Source organism: Melopsittacus undulatus, chromosome 10 (genome assembly GCF_012275295.1).
Source record: "Melopsittacus undulatus isolate bMelUnd1 chromosome 10, bMelUnd1.mat.Z, whole genome shotgun sequence".
NCBI lineage: Eukaryota > Metazoa > Chordata > Aves > Psittaciformes > Psittaculidae > Melopsittacus > Melopsittacus undulatus.
Window position 1 is genome coordinate 10,918,485 of NC_047536.1, and position 19,172 is coordinate 10,937,656.

General features: G+C 46.8%; 1 protein-coding gene across 4 annotated transcripts in view; it reads left to right on the forward strand.

Moving 5' to 3' along the window:
- Positions 1–1,017: 1,017 nt before the first annotated feature.
- EBF1 (EBF transcription factor 1) overlaps positions 1,018–19,172 on the forward strand; it is a 274,295-nt gene continuing 256,140 nt past the window's right edge. For all 4 annotated transcript variants that reach the window (XM_013128585.3, XM_005147314.4, XM_031047356.2 and 1 more), the window contains exons 1-5: positions 1,018–1,895; positions 3,242–3,398; positions 3,692–3,755; positions 4,004–4,059; positions 13,083–13,156. In XM_013128585.3, the coding sequence (XP_012984039.1) occupies positions 1,762–1,895; positions 3,242–3,398; positions 3,692–3,755; positions 4,004–4,059; positions 13,083–13,156 (485 nt within the window). In that variant the 5' untranslated portion in view covers positions 1,018–1,761. The remainder of the gene's footprint in view (positions 1,896–3,241; positions 3,399–3,691; positions 3,756–4,003; positions 4,060–13,082; positions 13,157–19,172) is intronic.

Genomic DNA, 19,172 nt, shown 5'->3' on the forward strand with positions numbered 1-19,172 from the left:
TGTTCGGGGAGATAAATCCCGCGCAGCGCACCCCGTTCCGTGGCAGGAGCACGCAGGGGAGGCGGTGGCCAGAGCCCGGCTCCTGGAGCGGCTGGCGAAGATGCGAGTTGTGCGGCAGGAGAGATGGAGGCTGATGCGGGGAGCCCGCGGAGAGGGTGCGGGCACCGCTTCCGTTGCGTCGCCACTCCGCCAGCCCAGCGGTTCCCCAGGGAGGGCAGGAGTTGGTTCTGGTGTTATTATTTTCCCTAGGAAGGAAAAAATACCGGACTTTCTTCCTGAGCTGTCCCGTTATGAAATGTGCTGCTCCTGCAGAGCCGAGCACCGCTGCCCGGCACTGGGGCAGGAACGGGAGAGCATGGTGGTGGATTCAGTGGGGATTTGGAGGGGGGAAGTTGGACGGTCCGGCCCCACGCGTGTTTCCAGCGGCGCTGGTGCTGGGGATAACCCGTTGTATGGGACATGGCCGCGGGGCATCCCCGGCTTTGGGCGGTCAGGCTCGGGGTCGACAGCCTGGCGCTGACGGGGGCGGCCCCGGGGGAGCGGGGAGAGCTCGGACCCCTCGCGGTTAGCGCTGCCGCTTGTCCCCGCGGCTGTGCGGGAGCGCGGAGCCCTCCCGGGGAGGGGCGGCCCCGGGGGCTGTGGGGCGGATGCGGTGCTGGGAGAGGGGAGTCCGAAACCTAAGCCCCGGTTGTCCCTGGAGCAGCTCCGCCGCCTCGTCCATGAACAAAGGCGAGATCCCGTTAGTGCCGGTGCCCCCCCCGCCCCGGGGGGGCTTCGGGGCAACTTTCCCCAGGGCCGACCGGGCCGTCTGGGTGGGGATATGCTAATGAGGGGGGAGTGGCCTCGCCCCCGCGGTGGCTCTTTGCGGGCAGCCGTTGGCTGCTGCTCCGCGGGGGTGGAGCGCTGACGCGATGCAAATGAGGGGGCGTGGTGTCTGCGGCCCCGCCCCCCGCCCGCCGGGGCTGCGGGGCTCGTGTTCGGCGGCGGGGACAGTCAAAGTGGCTCCCATAGGGAGAGACGGCGAGTCCGCCCGGCGCTGCGGGAGAGGGAGGGGGCACCGGGAGCCCCAGGGTCTCCCTCCGGCCGTCCGTCCGCGCCGCCGCCGCGGGTGCGCCCCTCTCGTTCCCTTCCCGGCGTGCGCCCGGCTCCGGCAACTCGCTTCCTGCGCGGCTGAAGGAGGGAGGAGAGAGGAGCGAGCGCTTCGGCTGGGAGAGGAGAGGAGAGAAGAGAAGAAAGAGAGAGAAAAGAAAGAAAAGAGAGGGGAGGAAGGGGGGGAACTTGCCTCTCTTGTCACTGGAAAATGACACTTGATGTAGCAGAGCCTGCCGCAGCTCCCGTTCGTCCTATTGTTTCTTAAACTGCATCTGAGATTTTTTTTTTGTCTTTTCCTTCTTTTTTTTTTTTTTGCCTGCTGCCATCCGAGGGGGGTTTTCATACAAAAGGGACTTCAAGTACTCCTCCGGTTTGCGAGCGCTGCAACCAGCCCCCAGCACCCCGCCAGCCCCTCCACGCACCCAAACAAACTGCACACGCAGAGAACAGCAGCGACAAAACCGGGCTCTGATTGCCTCTGGATTTTTTTCCCCTTAATGTGCGTGCCTGTGTTCGCTTTCTCTGACTTGCTTTGATTCCAGAGATCAGCTGCAGAGAGAGAGAAAGAGAAAGAGAGAAAAACCTTTGTATAACAGCCCGCTGGCGATTTCATCACTTTTTTTGGTTTTTTGAGTAAAGAAGGAAGATTTGCGCTGTTGTTTCTGATTCATGTTTGGGATTCAGGAAAGCATCCAGCGGAGTGGGAGCAGCATGAAGGAAGAACCCCTCGGCGCGGGGATGAACGCGGTGCGGACGTGGATGCAGGGAGCCGGCGTCCTGGACGCTAGCACGGCCGCTCAGAGGTAGGCAGGCTCCGCGCCCGCGCCCCGGCAGCGCGGCTCCCCACAGGCAGCTCTTTCCCCCAGCACCAGCCCAAAAGCCGGCTCTGGAGCTCTGCTAACAGCAGGGAGCTTCGCGTAGAAGTGGCCAGTTAAATATTTATTCCTCCTGTCCCGTAGCAAGGACTTTTTACCAAATAATGACAATAATGACAGCAGAAGAGGCAGGCAGCCTTGCTAGGTGAGAATAGGTGTGTTTTAATCTCTCCAGCCCACTGTGTTCGCGCGGAGGAAGGAGTTTTCAAAACTATGTTTGCTGCTGATTTAGTCTGAAGATCTCCAAATAACGTTTTCCTCCTCCGATAAGCAGCGACTTGTGCACGGAGGTATCCAAAATATATTTCCCTACCTCTCTCTCTTATCCTACCCAGGATCAGCAGCCTCCGTTCTCCTCCTCCGATAAGCTGGAGTTTTGCAAAGCTTTCCCGGAGAGAAATCTAATTCGAAGTCCCTTCGTAAAACTACTGCCACTTATCTTAGATTTTTAACAATAAATCCTTTTTAAAAGGAGGTGGGTTTGGCGAAGCTGTGCCCAGACTCGCTTTCTCTCTCATTTCCCCTTCTCCTCATCCTTTTCCCTGCGAAAGAAAGAAAAAAAATAAAGGAAATAAAAATAAAGAAAACGGGAAAAAATTGAAGGAAACCCTGATGCGGATTCGCAGCCTGAGCCCTGGAGCCGGCAGCACTTTAATGTTGACATCTCCCGGTGTCTCCCACCTCGCCCCGCACCCCTCCCTCTGGAGCCCTCTAAGGAAGGGAAAGTTTCTGCAGGGACAACCCTGAAATATTTCAAGTTGTCTCCTCGGCTGTTTACCCACCGCCCGGCCAGGGGAAGGAAAGCTCGCAGGACCGAAACTGAAAGATCAGGCACATGGGCGCTGGGCTGACAGCTCCGAGCCGACTTTGAGAAGTGGCAGGAGCGATGCCGCTCCGCGGGGCAGCGCGCCGGCGGGGCTGAGCGCGGCTCCTCTCCATGCGGGGCCGGCGGCGGGCGGGCACGGCCCCCGGGGAGGGGTGGTGGGTGCCGGGGGGGCGGCTCGGGGATCACCGGAGGGCGGGATGGGCTCCGGGCTCTGCCGCGCTGCCGGCCGCACAAGGGATTCGGTGTGGCAACGCACGGCTTTCCTCTTGCCAGGAGGGAAGAGGTCCGGGGGGACTCATTGTGTCTGTGGGGGATGCTCAGCCCCGGGGGAGCCCAGCCGGGCCCGGCGGGGGAAGGCATGGGCCCGGGAGCCGGTTGTGGGGGTGGAGAAGGGGATGTGAGGCCGCGTCGTCGGGGCTGCCGCTAACCCGCGTCCCTCTGGTCCCAGCGGAGTGGGTCTGGCTCGGGCTCACTTCGAGAAGCAGCCTCCTTCCAACCTGAGGAAGTCCAACTTTTTCCACTTCGTCCTGGCCCTGTACGACCGGCAGGGGCAGCCCGTGGAGATCGAGCGCACCGCCTTCGTGGGCTTCGTGGAGAAGGAGAAGGTGAGTAGCCTTGCACCCCGCTGGGGCTCGGCTGCCTTCACAGGGCCCTCCCCACTCTGCACCCCGGAGCCACGTCCCTGGCGCCTGGCTCTTCCCCGGTCCCGAAGGACAACCAGGGAGGGGGTTTTCCCTGATCCCTTGCTATGCCCGGGGCAGGGAAGAGGGGTGACAGCCACCCTATCCACCCCTGGGGACAGCCGATGTGTGAGTGATGGAGAAGCTTCATATATATATATATATATTTTTTTTTTCTTCCTTTTTCCTCTGGCCTCCCGTGTCCTTTTTGACTTCAGGAAGCCAACAGCGAAAAGACCAACAACGGGATCCACTATCGCCTGCAGCTGCTCTACAGCAATGGTAAGGGCTGGGAGCCCCTGGTGTCAGCCCCATCACCTCCTGCTGCCTCCTCGGCTGCAGAACCCACCAGAGGCTGGGAAGCCGCTTCCCACTGCTCCCCTCGCCCCGCGCATCCTTGCGGCCTCGGCCAAGCGCTGCTGGGACCTGGGCAGCCTCGAGCAGGAGCCCCAGCGGGCCCGAGCCCTCGGGCGAGCCCCGGCGCGTTGCCGCCGGCCGGCCCCGCTCCTCACACCTGTGCCTTGTTTCAGGGATCAGGACGGAGCAGGATTTCTACGTCCGACTCATCGACTCCATGACCAAGCAGGTAGGTGTTGCGGAACCCCCGCGGAGGGGTGCTGGGGAGGTGGCAGCGGTCGGGGTGGCCCCAGGGAATGCAGTGGGGCGGCCCGCGGAGGCGAAACCAGCCCCCGGAGCGGAGTGGCCCTGCCACTGCGGGGAAAAGGCTGCAGGGAAGTGAGTCCTCGCTCTGTAGCGGCAGGGGCTGAGGGGCCAAGCCGCAGGGCCGACCCCGGTGATGGGGCTGTGCAGAGGGTCCCCGCTGGATCCTGCCTGCCGCCGCGCTTGGGGAGCTCCAAAACATGGTGCTCCTAAAGGCGATGCTCCAGTCGCCCTTGTTCGGGCTGGGGCCGAGTTTACAGCTTAATTAATAAGCATTAATCTGCGGGCTCCCCCTGCGCACCGAGCTCCGTCAGCGCCAACCGTTGGCCAGGAGCGGGGGCTCCGTCTGTCTGTCCGTTCCTCCTGTGTTCGCGCCTCCGCCGGGCCTCGGGTGAAAGAAGCGATCAGATCGGGGCATGTTCGCCTGTCGGAACAGCCCCCCCCGAAACGCGTGTCGGGCTGAGGATCGTCAGACCCTGCAGTGGTTTACCCCTAGTTGTAAGTTGCTCCTTAGCTTCGCCCCCGGTGTGTGCCTACCTGTACAATATACTTTCCTGTAGGAAAACAGCTTTTTTTTTACAAAGGTAGTATCCAAAGAAATCGATTCTCCCTTTTTTAAAAAACCTTGCTACTCCAGCGTATTCTTCTGCTTCTGTCAGAATATTTTTCTCTTCTGTTTCCTTTAAATAGTTGGGATCGCTCTTAAGCCTTTTTATCCTTAAGATACTTCCCCTCCCCCCAATCTGTTGTACTTGTTAAAGACAATTCTTAAATTTTATTTGGGAAAAAACATCCAGCTTTTTCTGTACAGATAGGAAAAGTCAGCCCCCTGTATGTTGTCTGTAGGGAAAAAACTCCTGGCTTGTATTTCTTCTCTACAGCAAAACATAAAGCTCTAAGGGCTGAGTTTGTTTTAGAAAACTCTCTTTGATGGTCCCAAAACATCTTTTCCTGCTATTGAAGATTGTCTTTCAACAGTAAAAAAAAAAAAAAAAAGAAAGAAAAAAAGGAAAAAGGGAACTTGGATGAATTTTACCAGACAATCTGCTATGTGTCTGAACTCTGTTAAACTACACACTTCCAAACTCAGCCCGTTCCCTGCAGGAATTAAAACAGCAGCAACATGCTCTTCTTCATAACAAATCTTGAGAAAGCATTTGCTGCCATTCCTCATTTTTCAGACATGAAATGGTTCGTTTGTGCTAAAAGTAACAAATCTTCCTGCTGTATGAACTCTTAGTCCTTTTGGAGCTTATGTATTTCATATGAGAGAGACTATCAATAAATATCATCTCGGAATAGCTCTCCCATCGTTACGGAAATGCAAAAGCCTCTGCTCATAACCCTGCTGAAAACAGAGCCCTGAACTCATGTAGAGCAGTGGATTCAAAATAATTTTCTTAACAAAGGCATCTTGCATATGAAGAGTTCATCCTAAGGCACTGTTTGACCTCTTGGTCTTTCATTATTATCAAGTCATCAGAGGGTCTTTGGAGAGAAAGGGGAAAAAAAACCCCGAGATACAGTTTATTTGTAAAACCTACCACGTAGCTTTAAAGCACATTCACAATGAAGAAGGAGGGGGGGAAAAGTCTGTCTGATTTCAGGAAGTCTTAGGAAAACAAAGTTAGTACAAATTACAGGTTTTGGGGAAAGTGCAGTGGGGTTGAGAAGGAAGGATTTATGAACAAAAGCTCTTCGAACTCAGGTTAGGAAACAGGGAGTGAAGGGCTATTTTAGACATGAACATAATTGCTTACGGAGTAATTTCATGTATATATTTCATTAGGCAGGACTATAATTGCTTTTGAAAAATAGGGCATTGTCATGTCAAAACTGTGGCATGTGCGGTTCCCAGATTTTTTGGGGGGCCAGGGGCTGGATTCTTCCTCTTCTTTTTTAACTTTTCCTTTTTAAAAGTGAAGTTATTTCTGATTTGGGATCACTTTGGTGGCTGAATGCTTATTAGGAAGTGAAGTACAACACATGACAGAAGCTCACCCAAATGTTGAATATATCATTTATAGTTCACGACAGTGAATTATACAGAAGATCTCGAGTAACTTTCAAATCATCAAACTGTAATTAAATATTGCAAAGACTGTCTGAAAATACTTTAATTTTTAATGAAAGCTAAATGTATTGTCAGTCTACTTGAAGGTGTAGTATTTTAATGCATGACGCTCAGAACAAACTGGATAATGAAATGATTACTTTTAAATGAAACTGTTGCAGAAGCGTACATGTTTCAGCTGGCAAGTATCTTCTCGATACTTTCACATGCACATTCACACACTCAATAATTGTGAATTCTCAGACTGAAATTACAGCTACTCTGAGGTTTCTTGTGGCAAATTAAAAATCCCACAGAAGCAAAGCTTGGGTGAGTTAGGCTTCCCAGAACATACAGGAAAGTATCCATGGCTCTTCATATTAAATATGCATTTTTTTAAGTATGGACACATCAGGTTTAAATGTATTCTCTTTGTCTCACAGCTATAAATTACAAGGTTTTGTATAGTGGATTATTAAGTTAGGTAAGATAAAATAAAATCCATCCTGCAAATCAGACCCAGATTTCTGTATGTAGGATTGCCACTCATAGTTTTAACATAAATGTCCCATTAGCAGCATGTATTATAGCTGCAGGTAGACAGGCAGGGATTTGTTGTGCTAGATGCTGTGTATGTATAGATGTTCCTGATCTGAATAAGTCAGGGATTTGTTTGTGTGGCTGTACCCAACTAAGAAACTCATGGTGAGAGTCCTTTCATAGGTGGAGCACAGGGCCCTGTGTGTCCTGGTGTGCGCGTGTCTATTCTCCGTCTGCAGTGATGTGGTGTGGGAAGCAGGGCTAGAGAGTGGCATGACTGAAAGGACCAAGAATTGTGTTAAGAACCGCATCCCAGGGCAGATCTGGGCTCTAGGTGTGAACTTTGTGTGTGCTATCCCAGAACATGAGCTCTTGCCGCATGTCCGCTCCGTGGTAGCAGGGGCTGTGGGACTTCCGAATGGGAAACTCAGGCAGGATCGGTCTCAAAGTGCATTATTTTTGGGGATATATTTGGGATAACGTGCTTAGCCTTTGGTAGTGGCTCCAGAGCAGTGTTGGGTAAGATGGGAATTCCATGTCTTTCAGGAGTCTCGCTACATTTCCAGAATGTGTCCCTGTCCTTTAAAATTAGTGAATATTACACACAAATCGTTACTGTTGCAGGGAAGTTCTTTTCAGTTACAGTAATAACATTCAGCGTCAATACTGGTTTAATTACATTTTCTTTTACGTTATCTTGGCACCTCATTTTATGTCAGGATCGCATTCCTAATGCGTTCAAAACCCTGTAGGATCCCAAACTTTATAGCCGCTGCTTTCCGTGAAGCAGCAGCTCTTACCGCAGTAGGTCTGGCTCTAACAATGATGCATTTTGAAATTGCCTGCAAAACGTGAAATATGTCTGCTCTAATAAAAATGGAGGTTTTAGGCCAGTCTAAGGATTTTTAATGTATTTACGGAGAAGAGATGCCTTCTATTTCTTCAGCTGTATTTTCATAAAGTTGATATATTTCGCTATTAGGAAAGATGGAGGAAATAAATCTGCAATACTTGTTCCCCACCCATTTTTTCTTCAGCCGTTCTCATCCATAAGATATAACGGATGCTAATATGGCTCAGGCATCTTAAAAATCATAAGTTTTGCACGATAGCTATTGTCTCTTGCAGTGAGTCCTCATGAGTCAAAATCCTTCCTTCAGAGTTCGACTCTGTTTATATTTTGCTTTTTTTCCCCAGTACTTTAACTCTGGATGCAAATGTTTTTTCTGTTGACTTCTCTATCATTCTCTGATGTCTGCAGACATCTGATCAGCTCTCTATTCTGTGCATAGCACGGCCTTTCTTGGCAGCTACACGCATGGAAAAAAAACGCGTTATCAATAAGTTCAGAGAAGCCTCAGCACACCCAGAGAAAATTCACACAAACATAAAACAAAACCTAACCCCTGTGCCGGGGAAAGTTTATGTTGCGCCAGATTTTAGCAGCTTTCTTGTGCCTTTGGTGAGATGTCAGAAGCGCAGGTGATATTAATTTTCTTGTACAGAGAGGAATGGAGAAGTTTGGAATTTGCATGCATGATCAGGACCTGTGTTTGGGAAAATGTAAACTCATCACAGTGGAAAATGTGTTGTTTGGAGTCTGAGGGTGAAAACAAAGCTGAGGATTTTGGAGAGACTGCCTGAGCCAGATGGCCTGGTGCATTCCCAGTCTGGCAGCCCAACTGCTCCCTCCTGTATAATATACAGCCATTTGTTCTGGGATATTTACGCTAGAGCTGTTTCCATGTGAATGTTTGAAAACCATTAAAAATGAACATATTAGGAGAGATAAATTTATTTAATTTGTGTGAATACGTCGATAAGCAGGCTGTGTATCAAAGGCAGAGGGAGCCTGCATAAAATAATTAGATGCTTCTGAATTGTGCATTGAGAGAGACAGCAAGAACTAACTGTCTTTGCCCCAGGACCGAGTGTTGTGCTACTTGTCTGGGATAAACCTCACTGGGATGAGTCAAAATTCTGCCTGGGGAAAGAGTAAAAGCTTGGGTGATTAAGGGTTAAGTATTCAAAGCCAAATAAATGTAATTCACAGTATTTTCTGCATAGATATATAGCGGATACAAGCCTAATCCTCTCTGGGTGAAATTCTGGCCCATCTGAAGTCAATTGCAAAGCTCCTATTGAATTCGGTGGGGCCAGGATTTTATTTTCTCTCTGTGTGTATGGCTGTATACGTCATTCCAAATCATTCTAGTTCTGTTTTTGAAAGGACCCTCATTTTAAACAAATTTTTCTTTCTCCTTTATTTCAATAATGAAGATAGCTTTTATTTTGTGAAGCAGATGAGGAATTTGAAAGCAAGTGGATTTCGGTGCACATTGCTGATTTCTTTCCCTCTCTTACTCTTTTAAAATCAAGGCCATAACTGAACAATATAATGATCATGATCTCATTCCTTCAAGATTGTTTTTCGTCCAGTTCAGAAAGCGGGATTTCTTGACTGGCAAACTGACACCATGAGATGATCCTGCCCTCACTTGTATCAGCATAAATCTGGATTTAGTCAGGAATAGTTAAGGACAAAATCTGGCTTTATATTTTTCCATCTTATTCATCAACTCTTTTATTGCTCTATCCTGCCATCTTTACGGGGGGAAAAGTGGCTTAAATGAGAACTGTGCTCTTGACTTTTATATTATTCCCCTTCCTTTTATTTCATTTTATTACATTTTTTTAATGAACTTCATCGCTGTAAAGTTTAGGCAAACCATTGAATGCACTTGTCATCTAGAAGTGACTGCGATGGGCTCAGTTTAGTAGTTTTATTTGCTGGCAAGCAGTGAATTGCATTTGATTCAACTTTTTATGCAGCTTTATTTAAATGGAAGTGAAGTAGCCTTCTATTTTGACGCTAATTTTTCGGGGTCTCATTTTTTAAGTCTGTTGGTGCCCGAGTTATTGTTACGCACTGGGGCTTCTTGTAGAAAGCTTACTCAGGGGAGTAATGGTTTACCAAAATGGAAGATTAATTTTGTGGGGAAATATTTAAGCTGTTCATGAGAAGCAAAGCTATTTTCACCATGTATGAAACGACACCGAGTTTAAACTACACAAAGTAAACAAAAAGAAAAAAGCAAAGTGTACAATCGTGCATTTCCTTCACTGGTGTTTTGTTGTGCAACGCTGGTGTGTATTTGCAAGCTTATTTTTAGCTCTGCTGTGGTCTAAGTTTATACGCTATAACTTTCACTTTATCTCTCATTAATGTGATCCCTACTTGACAAAATCACGATGGCGTCAGCGCGACAAGGAATCCCACTGCAACCAGCCCATTTTAAAGACTAAACTTTAAAAAGAGAACAATAATAATAAAATATGTATTTTTAAATAGGGTAGGGTTTCAGATTTTGCAGTTAAAAACTTCACAACAACAATGTTGTAGACCCTTCCTGTAAAAATACTCCTGGCAGCTATAACGATCTGAAACTTTAGCAGTTCCTGTTTCCTTTTTGAAACTAATTGTAGAATTAGTGTTTTAGAGCAACGCAGTTTGCAAGAGGGCAGAGTATCTGCAATGCTCTCAGGCAGCCACTCATGGAAGTAAATGGCGCTTTACACACCCGTTCGCACAAGTAAATTAGGGCATATGAATGGGAATTGGGGATGAGCTGCTTGGAAATGAACTCAGCAATTCCTCCTGCTTCCTAGAATTTCCTAGGAATTCCAGCAGGAATAGGGTATGCGGGAGTATCTGTGCTTAATGCGGAGAAAATACAATGTGGATGGGTGCAACATCGGTAATTAAATGCAAATAAAGTGAAAAGCAAATCCTTAATGTTAGAGGAAGGCAGAAGAATGTCATGCACGCAAAGAAAGGGATCACTGATGCTAAACACAACAGACAAGGTGATTATGTACCACAGTGTTGACTCTGCCCGTTCATTATTGCTATTTAGTTGAGTTATTTAAGCGGGTACCTGGAGGTTAAGTAAGCACAGCAGCACGAAGAGAGAGGGGAGGGGAAAAAAAGAAAGTAAATGCTGTGCTCTGGTTTGTCATTTCTAGCGCTTCCTTGGCTTCACCGTCAACAAGATAACCCACAGTGGGTAACTTTATTTTATTATCTTAAAGTCTTAAGAAGAGTGGGCCAAGTCCAGCAGTCCTCTCTGAGGCACTGCTCATGCTGTGATTGTCTAGAGGTGAATGGGCACTGGAGGTGTTTGTCTCCACTAATGGCCTCAGGGGTAGATCTGCTCTGTACCCCCATGCTCTGCACTCTCAGAGGCAGATTATTTTTTAATTATTGATTAAGTCTGAAAAGTGCCATGAGCTTTTCCCTTGCCTGGCCTGTCCTACTGCCAAGGGGGACCTGATTTTGGGGTTTTCTGGAATGTTTGCAGTGTCCCTGCTGACCAACCCCACCAAGTGTCACCTGGTTCCTTTGGTTCCCTGGTTTTGGCTGAAGGTGCTTCTCCCCATCTTCCCCTTTAATGCAGCAAATGAGGACTGTTAGAGTTTGTCCCACCTCCTGCTGTAGCACATGGATGATCTTCCAGGGCTTCTTGCAAACCATCTATAGCTGTCTTGGGCACTGATGTGGAAGTGCCTCAAGGTGTGGGCCAGCAATTGAGCAGGGAAAAGCTGACACAGCTGGTGTCAGGGGGGTTTGCTGGTGTCTGTGCTGCAGTGACTACGTTCGGCCTGTGACAATTTTTATGTCCCCTTCATATGAGTGCTGGGTTCTGCACACAAGATTTGTGCCTCACTGGTGGGAACGAGGGGGTAGAAGTTGAATGAGACTCTTTACCTATTAGCTGCAATGACACCACTGGCTTCTGTTTTATCAACAAAAAAATGCACTGGCTCTCAGGTTTTAGGGGAATGGGTGTAGCAAAACAGAAATGAAAAAATTAAAACTAGCAAAGGTAACACAGCCCCATTCCTGATTTTTTTATCATTAAATAATTTTAGAATGCATAATATTAATATTGCTTGTTACTATTAAAATGGTGTCAAGAATCAGCTCATGCTTCCTCAGATTTGTATGTCTTGAGATCTGTGCCCCTTTTGCAGGTACAGCAGCTCTTACCCTTAGTGGTTATATCTGTAAGGACTGGGAAAGCAGTTTGTATGGTGTTACTCCAGCATATATTGCATGAATAAGATAACTTATTTTTTTCTCAGTGTTTTCTACACTTCCATTTCAAAGTGGTCTCATTCCATAAAATGTATTTCATCCACATAGCATACTTTTGGGTTTTATTTTCAATATATAGTTTATAGTTAGCTTTATGTTCACCCATACTGGATATCATTTTATTTGCAGTTTATCCCCTAGTTTCTTCTTTTTAAGTCTGTATTTTACAAGCTGAAAAGGTCCAGGGTAAAGCTGATGCTCAGACATAGGGGTGGTCATACCTCCAAGTCTGGGGCTCTAACCATTGATCCTATCTCTACAGTGGCACCCTAAAAGATTTAGGAACTTCAATGCTATGAAAGGATGCTGTTGTAAAGGCAACTTCTCTACACTCTTGTTCTGCTGCTGGGGGGGCTGCTGTTTGGGACCAGGAGTGGTTAGAAAGTATCAGTCTGTTGTGATCAGATAGAAACCCTGTACTGGGCGGGTTGTGAGTGCTTAATCCACTTAGTGTGTATGCTGATCCCTCACTCTCTCTGCTGGTTCTGCTGCTGGAAGCACTGCAAACGTAAACTCTTCCTGCAATGTGCACAGTTTCCACAGTTTCAACTTTAAGGATTTTCCCTGTGCTGTCTCAGAGTCAAATTTCTCAAGCTGGTTGATCCTCGGTTTGTTTTAGTATCCTCTGCTCTGGTAGGGCCTGCTTCTCACTTATTTATATCCCTGTAACTCCAGAGTCACTCTCTGGGAAGCAGCGGTTCATGAGGTTCAAGGGGAGAATCAGGCCCAGGCGCTTTCTCAGGAGCTACCAGGAAAATGCTTGGGCTGTGCAGCTTTTGTAATTAAAAATACATGAACACTCTCTTTTCTGTCCTTATTTTTATTTCTTTTTTAACGAATAGGGCCCAAAGTATACCCAGCCTTGCCTTTTTTATTTTTTTTCCTTTTTTTTTTCTTTTAATGCTATTAGGTTTATATTTTATTCTGAATTGAAAAGAAAATTGTGGTTGTCTTGACTACTAAAAAACCCCATCCTACACACCGCTTAAGAGATGTGCCATGGAGAGGAGGGAATTTAGCTGTACTTGCTCTCTGTTGTTTTCCAGCTGAAAGTCTCAGATCAGGTTCGGTGGAGACACTGTCCCTTTAGCCTGCAGCTTGGCTCCGAACTCTGGGCTGTGCCTTTGGCTACAGTGATATGTTTTTGTTTACTGCAAACCCAGCTTGATGTACAGCTAAAAATGTGTTTTGTTTCTAGGCGATAGTATATGAAGGCCAAGACAAGAACCCAGAAATGTGCCGAGTTCTGCTCACACATGAAATAATGTGCAGGTAAGAAATACCCCTCTTCCAGTTAATTAGTGATGAGAAGATGAATCCGTCTCTCAAAATCTAGGTTGAACCTGCAGCTATTTTCGGACTTAAATTTATCTTTCTTGCATTAAACAAGCCCAAAATAACCCAGTTCGGTTTGTGTAATTAGCAGCAAGGTCTCAGCCGTCACACTAGTTTTCAATTATTTATAAAGAGTTATTCTTCGCAGAACACTACTGGTTTTCATTTAGACATTGTAGCCCATAAAAGGTCTCCTCACCAAAATTAACAGTCGATTATAGTCTTCTAGCAATAAACGTCTCTGCCCCCAGTTCCCAACAAAACCTCCTCAGTCGAATGACAAAATAGTAATTTCTGTATTTTTTTCTCTGGATGTGATGAAGACTCGAGGCCATGGGGGCCAGTCTTGTCCCAGTTGTTGCTCATGCAAGGTCCCTGCTCAGCTGGAGCGAGGCAGGTGATACTCCTCCATGCAAAAGATGTCTTCCTGTTGGTTTTCTATAAAAGCCCCCGTGCAGATTTGGCTCTGCCCTGTGCTCTCTGCCCCGGAGCATGCCTGCCTGGGGTTGATCACTTGAATTCAGGACAGCCAAATATCTTCTCTCCTGAACACGGTACTTCTGCAGCTGCTTCCTTCTCTTTTCTGGCTGATTGAAATAGGCGAAGCCTCTTCTACTTCCCTTTTACTGCAGAGGAGGCAGCATCTTCCCACAGAACCTTCTGGCACCTAGGAGAGCTTGACCTCCCAGTCCCATTAAAGTTAGTGGGTATTTTTTGCACGTCTGGAAAAATCATTTGTTACATGTTATTTGATGGCAGAAAATAATTCCCTTGTGGAAGACTAAGCATTCTTGCATAAGCTCATTGTTACAATCAGTTGTTTTAAGACTGTAAAAATGCCATTGCATGCGTTGTAACTTTTACAAAATGCATTTACTAAAAAGGAGTAACTTGAGGGTAAAAACTAGTACCCACTTCTAAGAGAAGAAACTTGGATGAGGGGTTCCTGGTGGGGGACAGACATAGAAAAAAGTATTCAGATGGAAACTTCTCCGATGGTTGATTTTTATTTTTTTTATTATTATTATTATAGTATTTCTTTTCTGTCTTGGGGATCTGCATGTTTTGTCCTCCATGGCAGCTTCTCCCTGATAAAAGCTTGCTGCAGGGCAATACCCTGCGATGCCATCAGAGAAGGAGCTGCTCCGCTTGCTTTGTCAGCCTGGGTAAAACCCCACACAGCCCCTCCAAATTATTCCTTGCAGCATTTGGGAATTTCAGTTTCCATGTTGTATTTTTCCAAGCTGCTTCATTCATGGTTTGGTTTCTTCCAGGAAACCAGCGATATCCCATTGCAGTCTAAGAACAATCAGAGTACAAGGGTATCTCCAGGAGGTGCCAGAGCTTCTGCTGCTTTTGGGGCTGCGGTATTGCTTTGCTTGAGGACTCTGGGCTAGTTCTCCCTTTCCCAATGGAAACCCAGTCCTGCTGACAACTCATAATTGCCCTAAAATTTGTTGGCACAATTAGCACCACTTTCACACTAGATACCTAGCTAGGAACAATTCATGGAAATATTACAGGGGGCCCCTGACCTGATAAGGCTGAAGTGTGCGCTTAGCTTTTCTCTGGTAGTAAACCAGTAAAACAGTGGGACCGTCCACGCGAGTAAAACTAAGCACATGCTCAGGTGCCTGCAGTGTCAGGTCTGAAACTGCTGTTCGTTCCTCATACTTAAACAACAAGGTTTTTGAGGTAGGAATTACACCTGCCAGCCACTCTGAGCCATCCATGCAAGGGTAAAGACTGCCTACTTCAATGTATTAATTTTCTTACTAACTCTTTAGAAACATAAAGAGTAAGAAGTAAATTAAAACTTCCTATGGAGGGCTGAGTTCTAACCAGAGGACCAAATACCCACATCAAAAATTTATGGCCATTCAGCATACTTTGACTGAGACAAAATTATTTCCATTCTGGGAATGTGGAAAGATACGCAGTCTTTCCCTATATTAAAGCACTTTACACTTTCTTTGTTCTTAAAATTGACTGGATCAGGAGGTTTATTCTTCTCCTTCTATTTGTTTACTGCTAGCTGCTGCCTTGTGTTTCATAACCATAAGGTAGAGGAGTAGTAAAAGAAATAATAATCTGACCATAGTAGGCAAATGTTGTGTGCCTGATGGGGTGGGGGAGACATATTCAAATGTCTTATAGCTCATATTAGATATTACCCATTTCCTTTTCTGCCTATACATGTGTAAGAGGGTGCTGTTTGTTTACCAGGCCGCTTGACCCTATTGCACAAATCTGTCATCTATTGTGCTGCTAACACTCTTTTAAATTGCAAATCTGATGCTCTTTAGGGGTCTAGAAGGAAAAAAAAATTCTCTCTCCACACCATTCTGTTTCTCTTGATTTCTTGCCTGTTGTAAGTGGAAGTTGGGATGTGCTGAATTTGCACCAGGGGTGCAAATGCAGCCTCAATTATAAGCATAAAATTAGAGTCTGTTCCCCATTAATCAGCCCAGCTAATTGCTATGCACTACCATTAGCCATATGGTGTGAAAGACAGCTTGCTCTCCCTAAGATGAAATTTCTTCATTTCAGACATGAAATAGTGAGGGCTCTGTATTTTAAAATAGCTTGTTTTAGATATTTAATTTCTAAACAACTTTCAGCAGTGCTTTCTATCAAGGCTAACTGCACAATAAAACTTTGCATTTATGTGACAAAGCTGGGTATTTATAGGATACGACAACTATGGCACGGATAAGACAAAGAATTCAAATGTATAGGCGAATCCTGGTTGTGGCAGGAAAGTGGGGCTGATGTTTGCTTCAGGTAGTGGTTTATTTCAAAGGACTTAATTGTGTTTTGTCAAATATAAAAATACTGTTGGAGAAAATGTTAATAGCTGGGGAGAATTCACGGCCTCAGTGGAATTTATTAGTATTGTAGGCAGCATGGGGAGGGACATCTATAGTTAATATTGCCTCAACAATTTCCATTATGAAACCTTCAGTGGCTTACAGCTTTGCCAAACTTAAACTGTTCTGGCTGAAACGTCCTTTGCAGGGTGTCAGCCTCGGGCTGACTTTCTTTGGAAAGTTTCAGCTAAAATGGTTCAGTGACTTCTGAGAATGAGGTTGGAGTAAAATATGGGTTTTGTCTGTGTAAAATACAATCTTAGAGCCATTTTGGCAAGAGCCTCCTGCACATCCATGCTTCAGGGTGAGGAGCCTTTTTGGGGCAGGGCTCGTCCTGACTGCATCATCTTCAGGATGAAACCCACCTCACTGGGAGCTCCTGCAAAATCTCCCACATGGACTTGCTAAGGACTTGTTAGAGCCTGGCAGCTAAGTGATCGGAAAGTCGCATTTGTGCTGGCCACATGCCATCGCCCCGTCATTTCTCATTGTTTATTGTCCCCACAGAAAGCCCAAGCACAGATACACAAAGCAGGGCTCCTCTCATGAGTGATGCTCCTGCCCACCACACCAGGGTGGGGATGAGAGGATCTGGGGGTGCCAGACACTGGGTGAGGAGGCCATCTCCTGTGTGTCCGCAGTAGTGCTGGGTAGTGCAGGCTAGAGATGGTCAGCACAGGGAAGCGAAGAGGAAGATAGGGAGCAAGACGGCAGGAAGGCAGCAGGTCCCCAGAGAGTTGGGTTGAGGACAAAGGCAGCAACAAAAACTGGGAGTGGTGGTGGCAGCCAGCAGATGGGGAGGCCTGTGAAGGGGTAGGATGGGGATAGTGTGGGGCTTGGGCACAAGCCCTGGGGATGGCGAGGATGGCAACTGGAGTGGGGTAGACAGAGATGGGGTGCAGGAACAGGATGAGGTTGTGATGGGAAGAGGTTGCATTACTGCCTAGAGTTCTTTGTTTTAAAAGTGAGTTACCCCCAAACATACCAGTTTTCGTAGGCTTGTTTTGTTGGCTAACATGGTGTTGTGCCTGAACCCTGGCTTCTTGCCCTACTTGGGGAGAGGTGTCATGGAAGAACAGAGAGGACAAGACCTTGCCCTCCTGGCTGCAAGGAGCTGGCACTCAGTACCTCTTCCTAAGCTTTTGAAGAGCCTTGCTGGGAGCTGGAGGGTTCCGGGAAAGCTCCTGGGACTTTTTAAATTCCTTCGGGGAAAAGAGGAAGAGTGCTGAATATTTAGGAACTTATTTCCAAGTGTTAAGTAGGCACTAAAACTTTTGAGGCAAGTACTTATTGTGCAAGCAGGTCTCAAACTCAGGGTTTGCATGATGTTTTAATTCTCTGCATAGAAAAACTAGGGTAGAGGAAGCCTTGAATTCTGCTGTTGGGAGATAAAAACACAAATACAAGCTAAAGTTTAAAAAGTAATCATCTAGAACATGAAAGAACATTTGGGGCTTCCTTTCAGAGAGCAGGATGTGCCAGACATGCACCTCTTCCACAGCACCCTCAAACTGCAGTGCAAGGAGTGAGGATTCCTACTATTGCTCAGGATTATGGGGTGCACTCTTTGGAAGCCCTGCCCAAATGAGGCGGATACCCGATGAGCAATGCAGTCCTTACTCAGTTCTTGGAGATGGGTTGTCCCTGTTGGCCAGTGCCTGACTCCATCCTGCTTGTGGCAGGAGGTGAGTCCGAGGTGTCCTCATCTCCAGGCCCCTGCACCTACTTCTCCCTTTAGGTTACTGCCCCAGGAAGGTGCTGGCCTCTGAGCCTTGTGGTAAGTGGATGGTGGTATCTGCCCATCTCGTGCTGGGAGCCTGGGAACCTTTGCTCGCCTGAGTAAATGTGGCAATTTCTGTCCCTCCAGTCTGCTGTGAGAATGTCAGGACTAGCCCTGATTTGCTTCAGTCACAAGAACTGCATTGTCTTAACTTGTGCCAACTCTGTTTCTAATTACATTTTAATCATTTAAAAATGATTAGCAGTTTTTATTGCCTTGTTTGTGGGTAAATTTTCTCACCCCACACATTCTAGCTGCACTCCAACGACAAGTCCTTTTATAGGCAAAACAGCCCCCCGAACGTCCACAAGACCATTTACCTACAGCATATTTTATTCCTTCCTAAATTTTAATACTTTCTGGGTGCCAAGAGTCTTGCATTTTCTGGTGGATCAATTGTGGTATTGTGCTGTAAAATTAAGCAGTTTTTTTTGGCAATCCCAGACAATGTAACTTCCACCGAAATGAAGATACTGCACATGTGTTAACTGTGAAAAGTTTCAGCCCTGAATAGTTGCCTTGAAGCTTTTTGCGGTGAAAAGAATTATGTATTTTCCTCTCTTTGAAAACAAAATTTTTTTGTTTTTTTTAAGCCATGTTTAAACAGGCTGGGTTTGTAAAAGCTCTCCCCCCCCCTTTTTTTTTGTTATCTTTAGTGTGGTTACTTGCTTTATTGCTAATCTTGGTGGGTAACTGTATATTATTCACTCTATTGTTCAGCAACACAAGAGAACCTTTGTCATATTCCCAACAGGATTATTTATATAGCGTGGCACTTCTGAGGGCTTCTTCCTGCCCTGATGTTCTTCCACCTTCTGGGGAAAAGAAAATAGTTCATCTGAGTGGGAGCTATAGTTGCTCTTGCCAGCCACCCGCTGAAATAAGGGTGATGTGCAGGTCCCTGGAACACCATTTGGAACAAGCTTGGCAGTCTTCAAAGATCTGGTTGTGTACAGTTGAGGTTTACTAGAAAGTTTATTGAATGGAGACATGTGCTTAGGTCTGGCCAGGGAGAGCAGAGTGGTCCTTGCTGCCTGTCACTTGGTGTCACTGTGGGATGAGGTCCCTGCAGCCACACAGAAGCTGCCCAATCTTGATCCAGAAGCTCTCTGGGAGGTACCAAGGAGGGCTCGTGAAGGCCAGGAGCTTCTTGATTAATTTTCTTTTTTTTTATTCCTTGAAGCCTTGATTTCGGTGGAGATTTTGTTTCAAGAGATATCAGCAAATAAGAGCTTTCCTTGCTAGATGGGTGTTTCCTCCCTGGGGTGGGTGGAAGCCTGAGGATTGGTCAGCTATGTAGCTA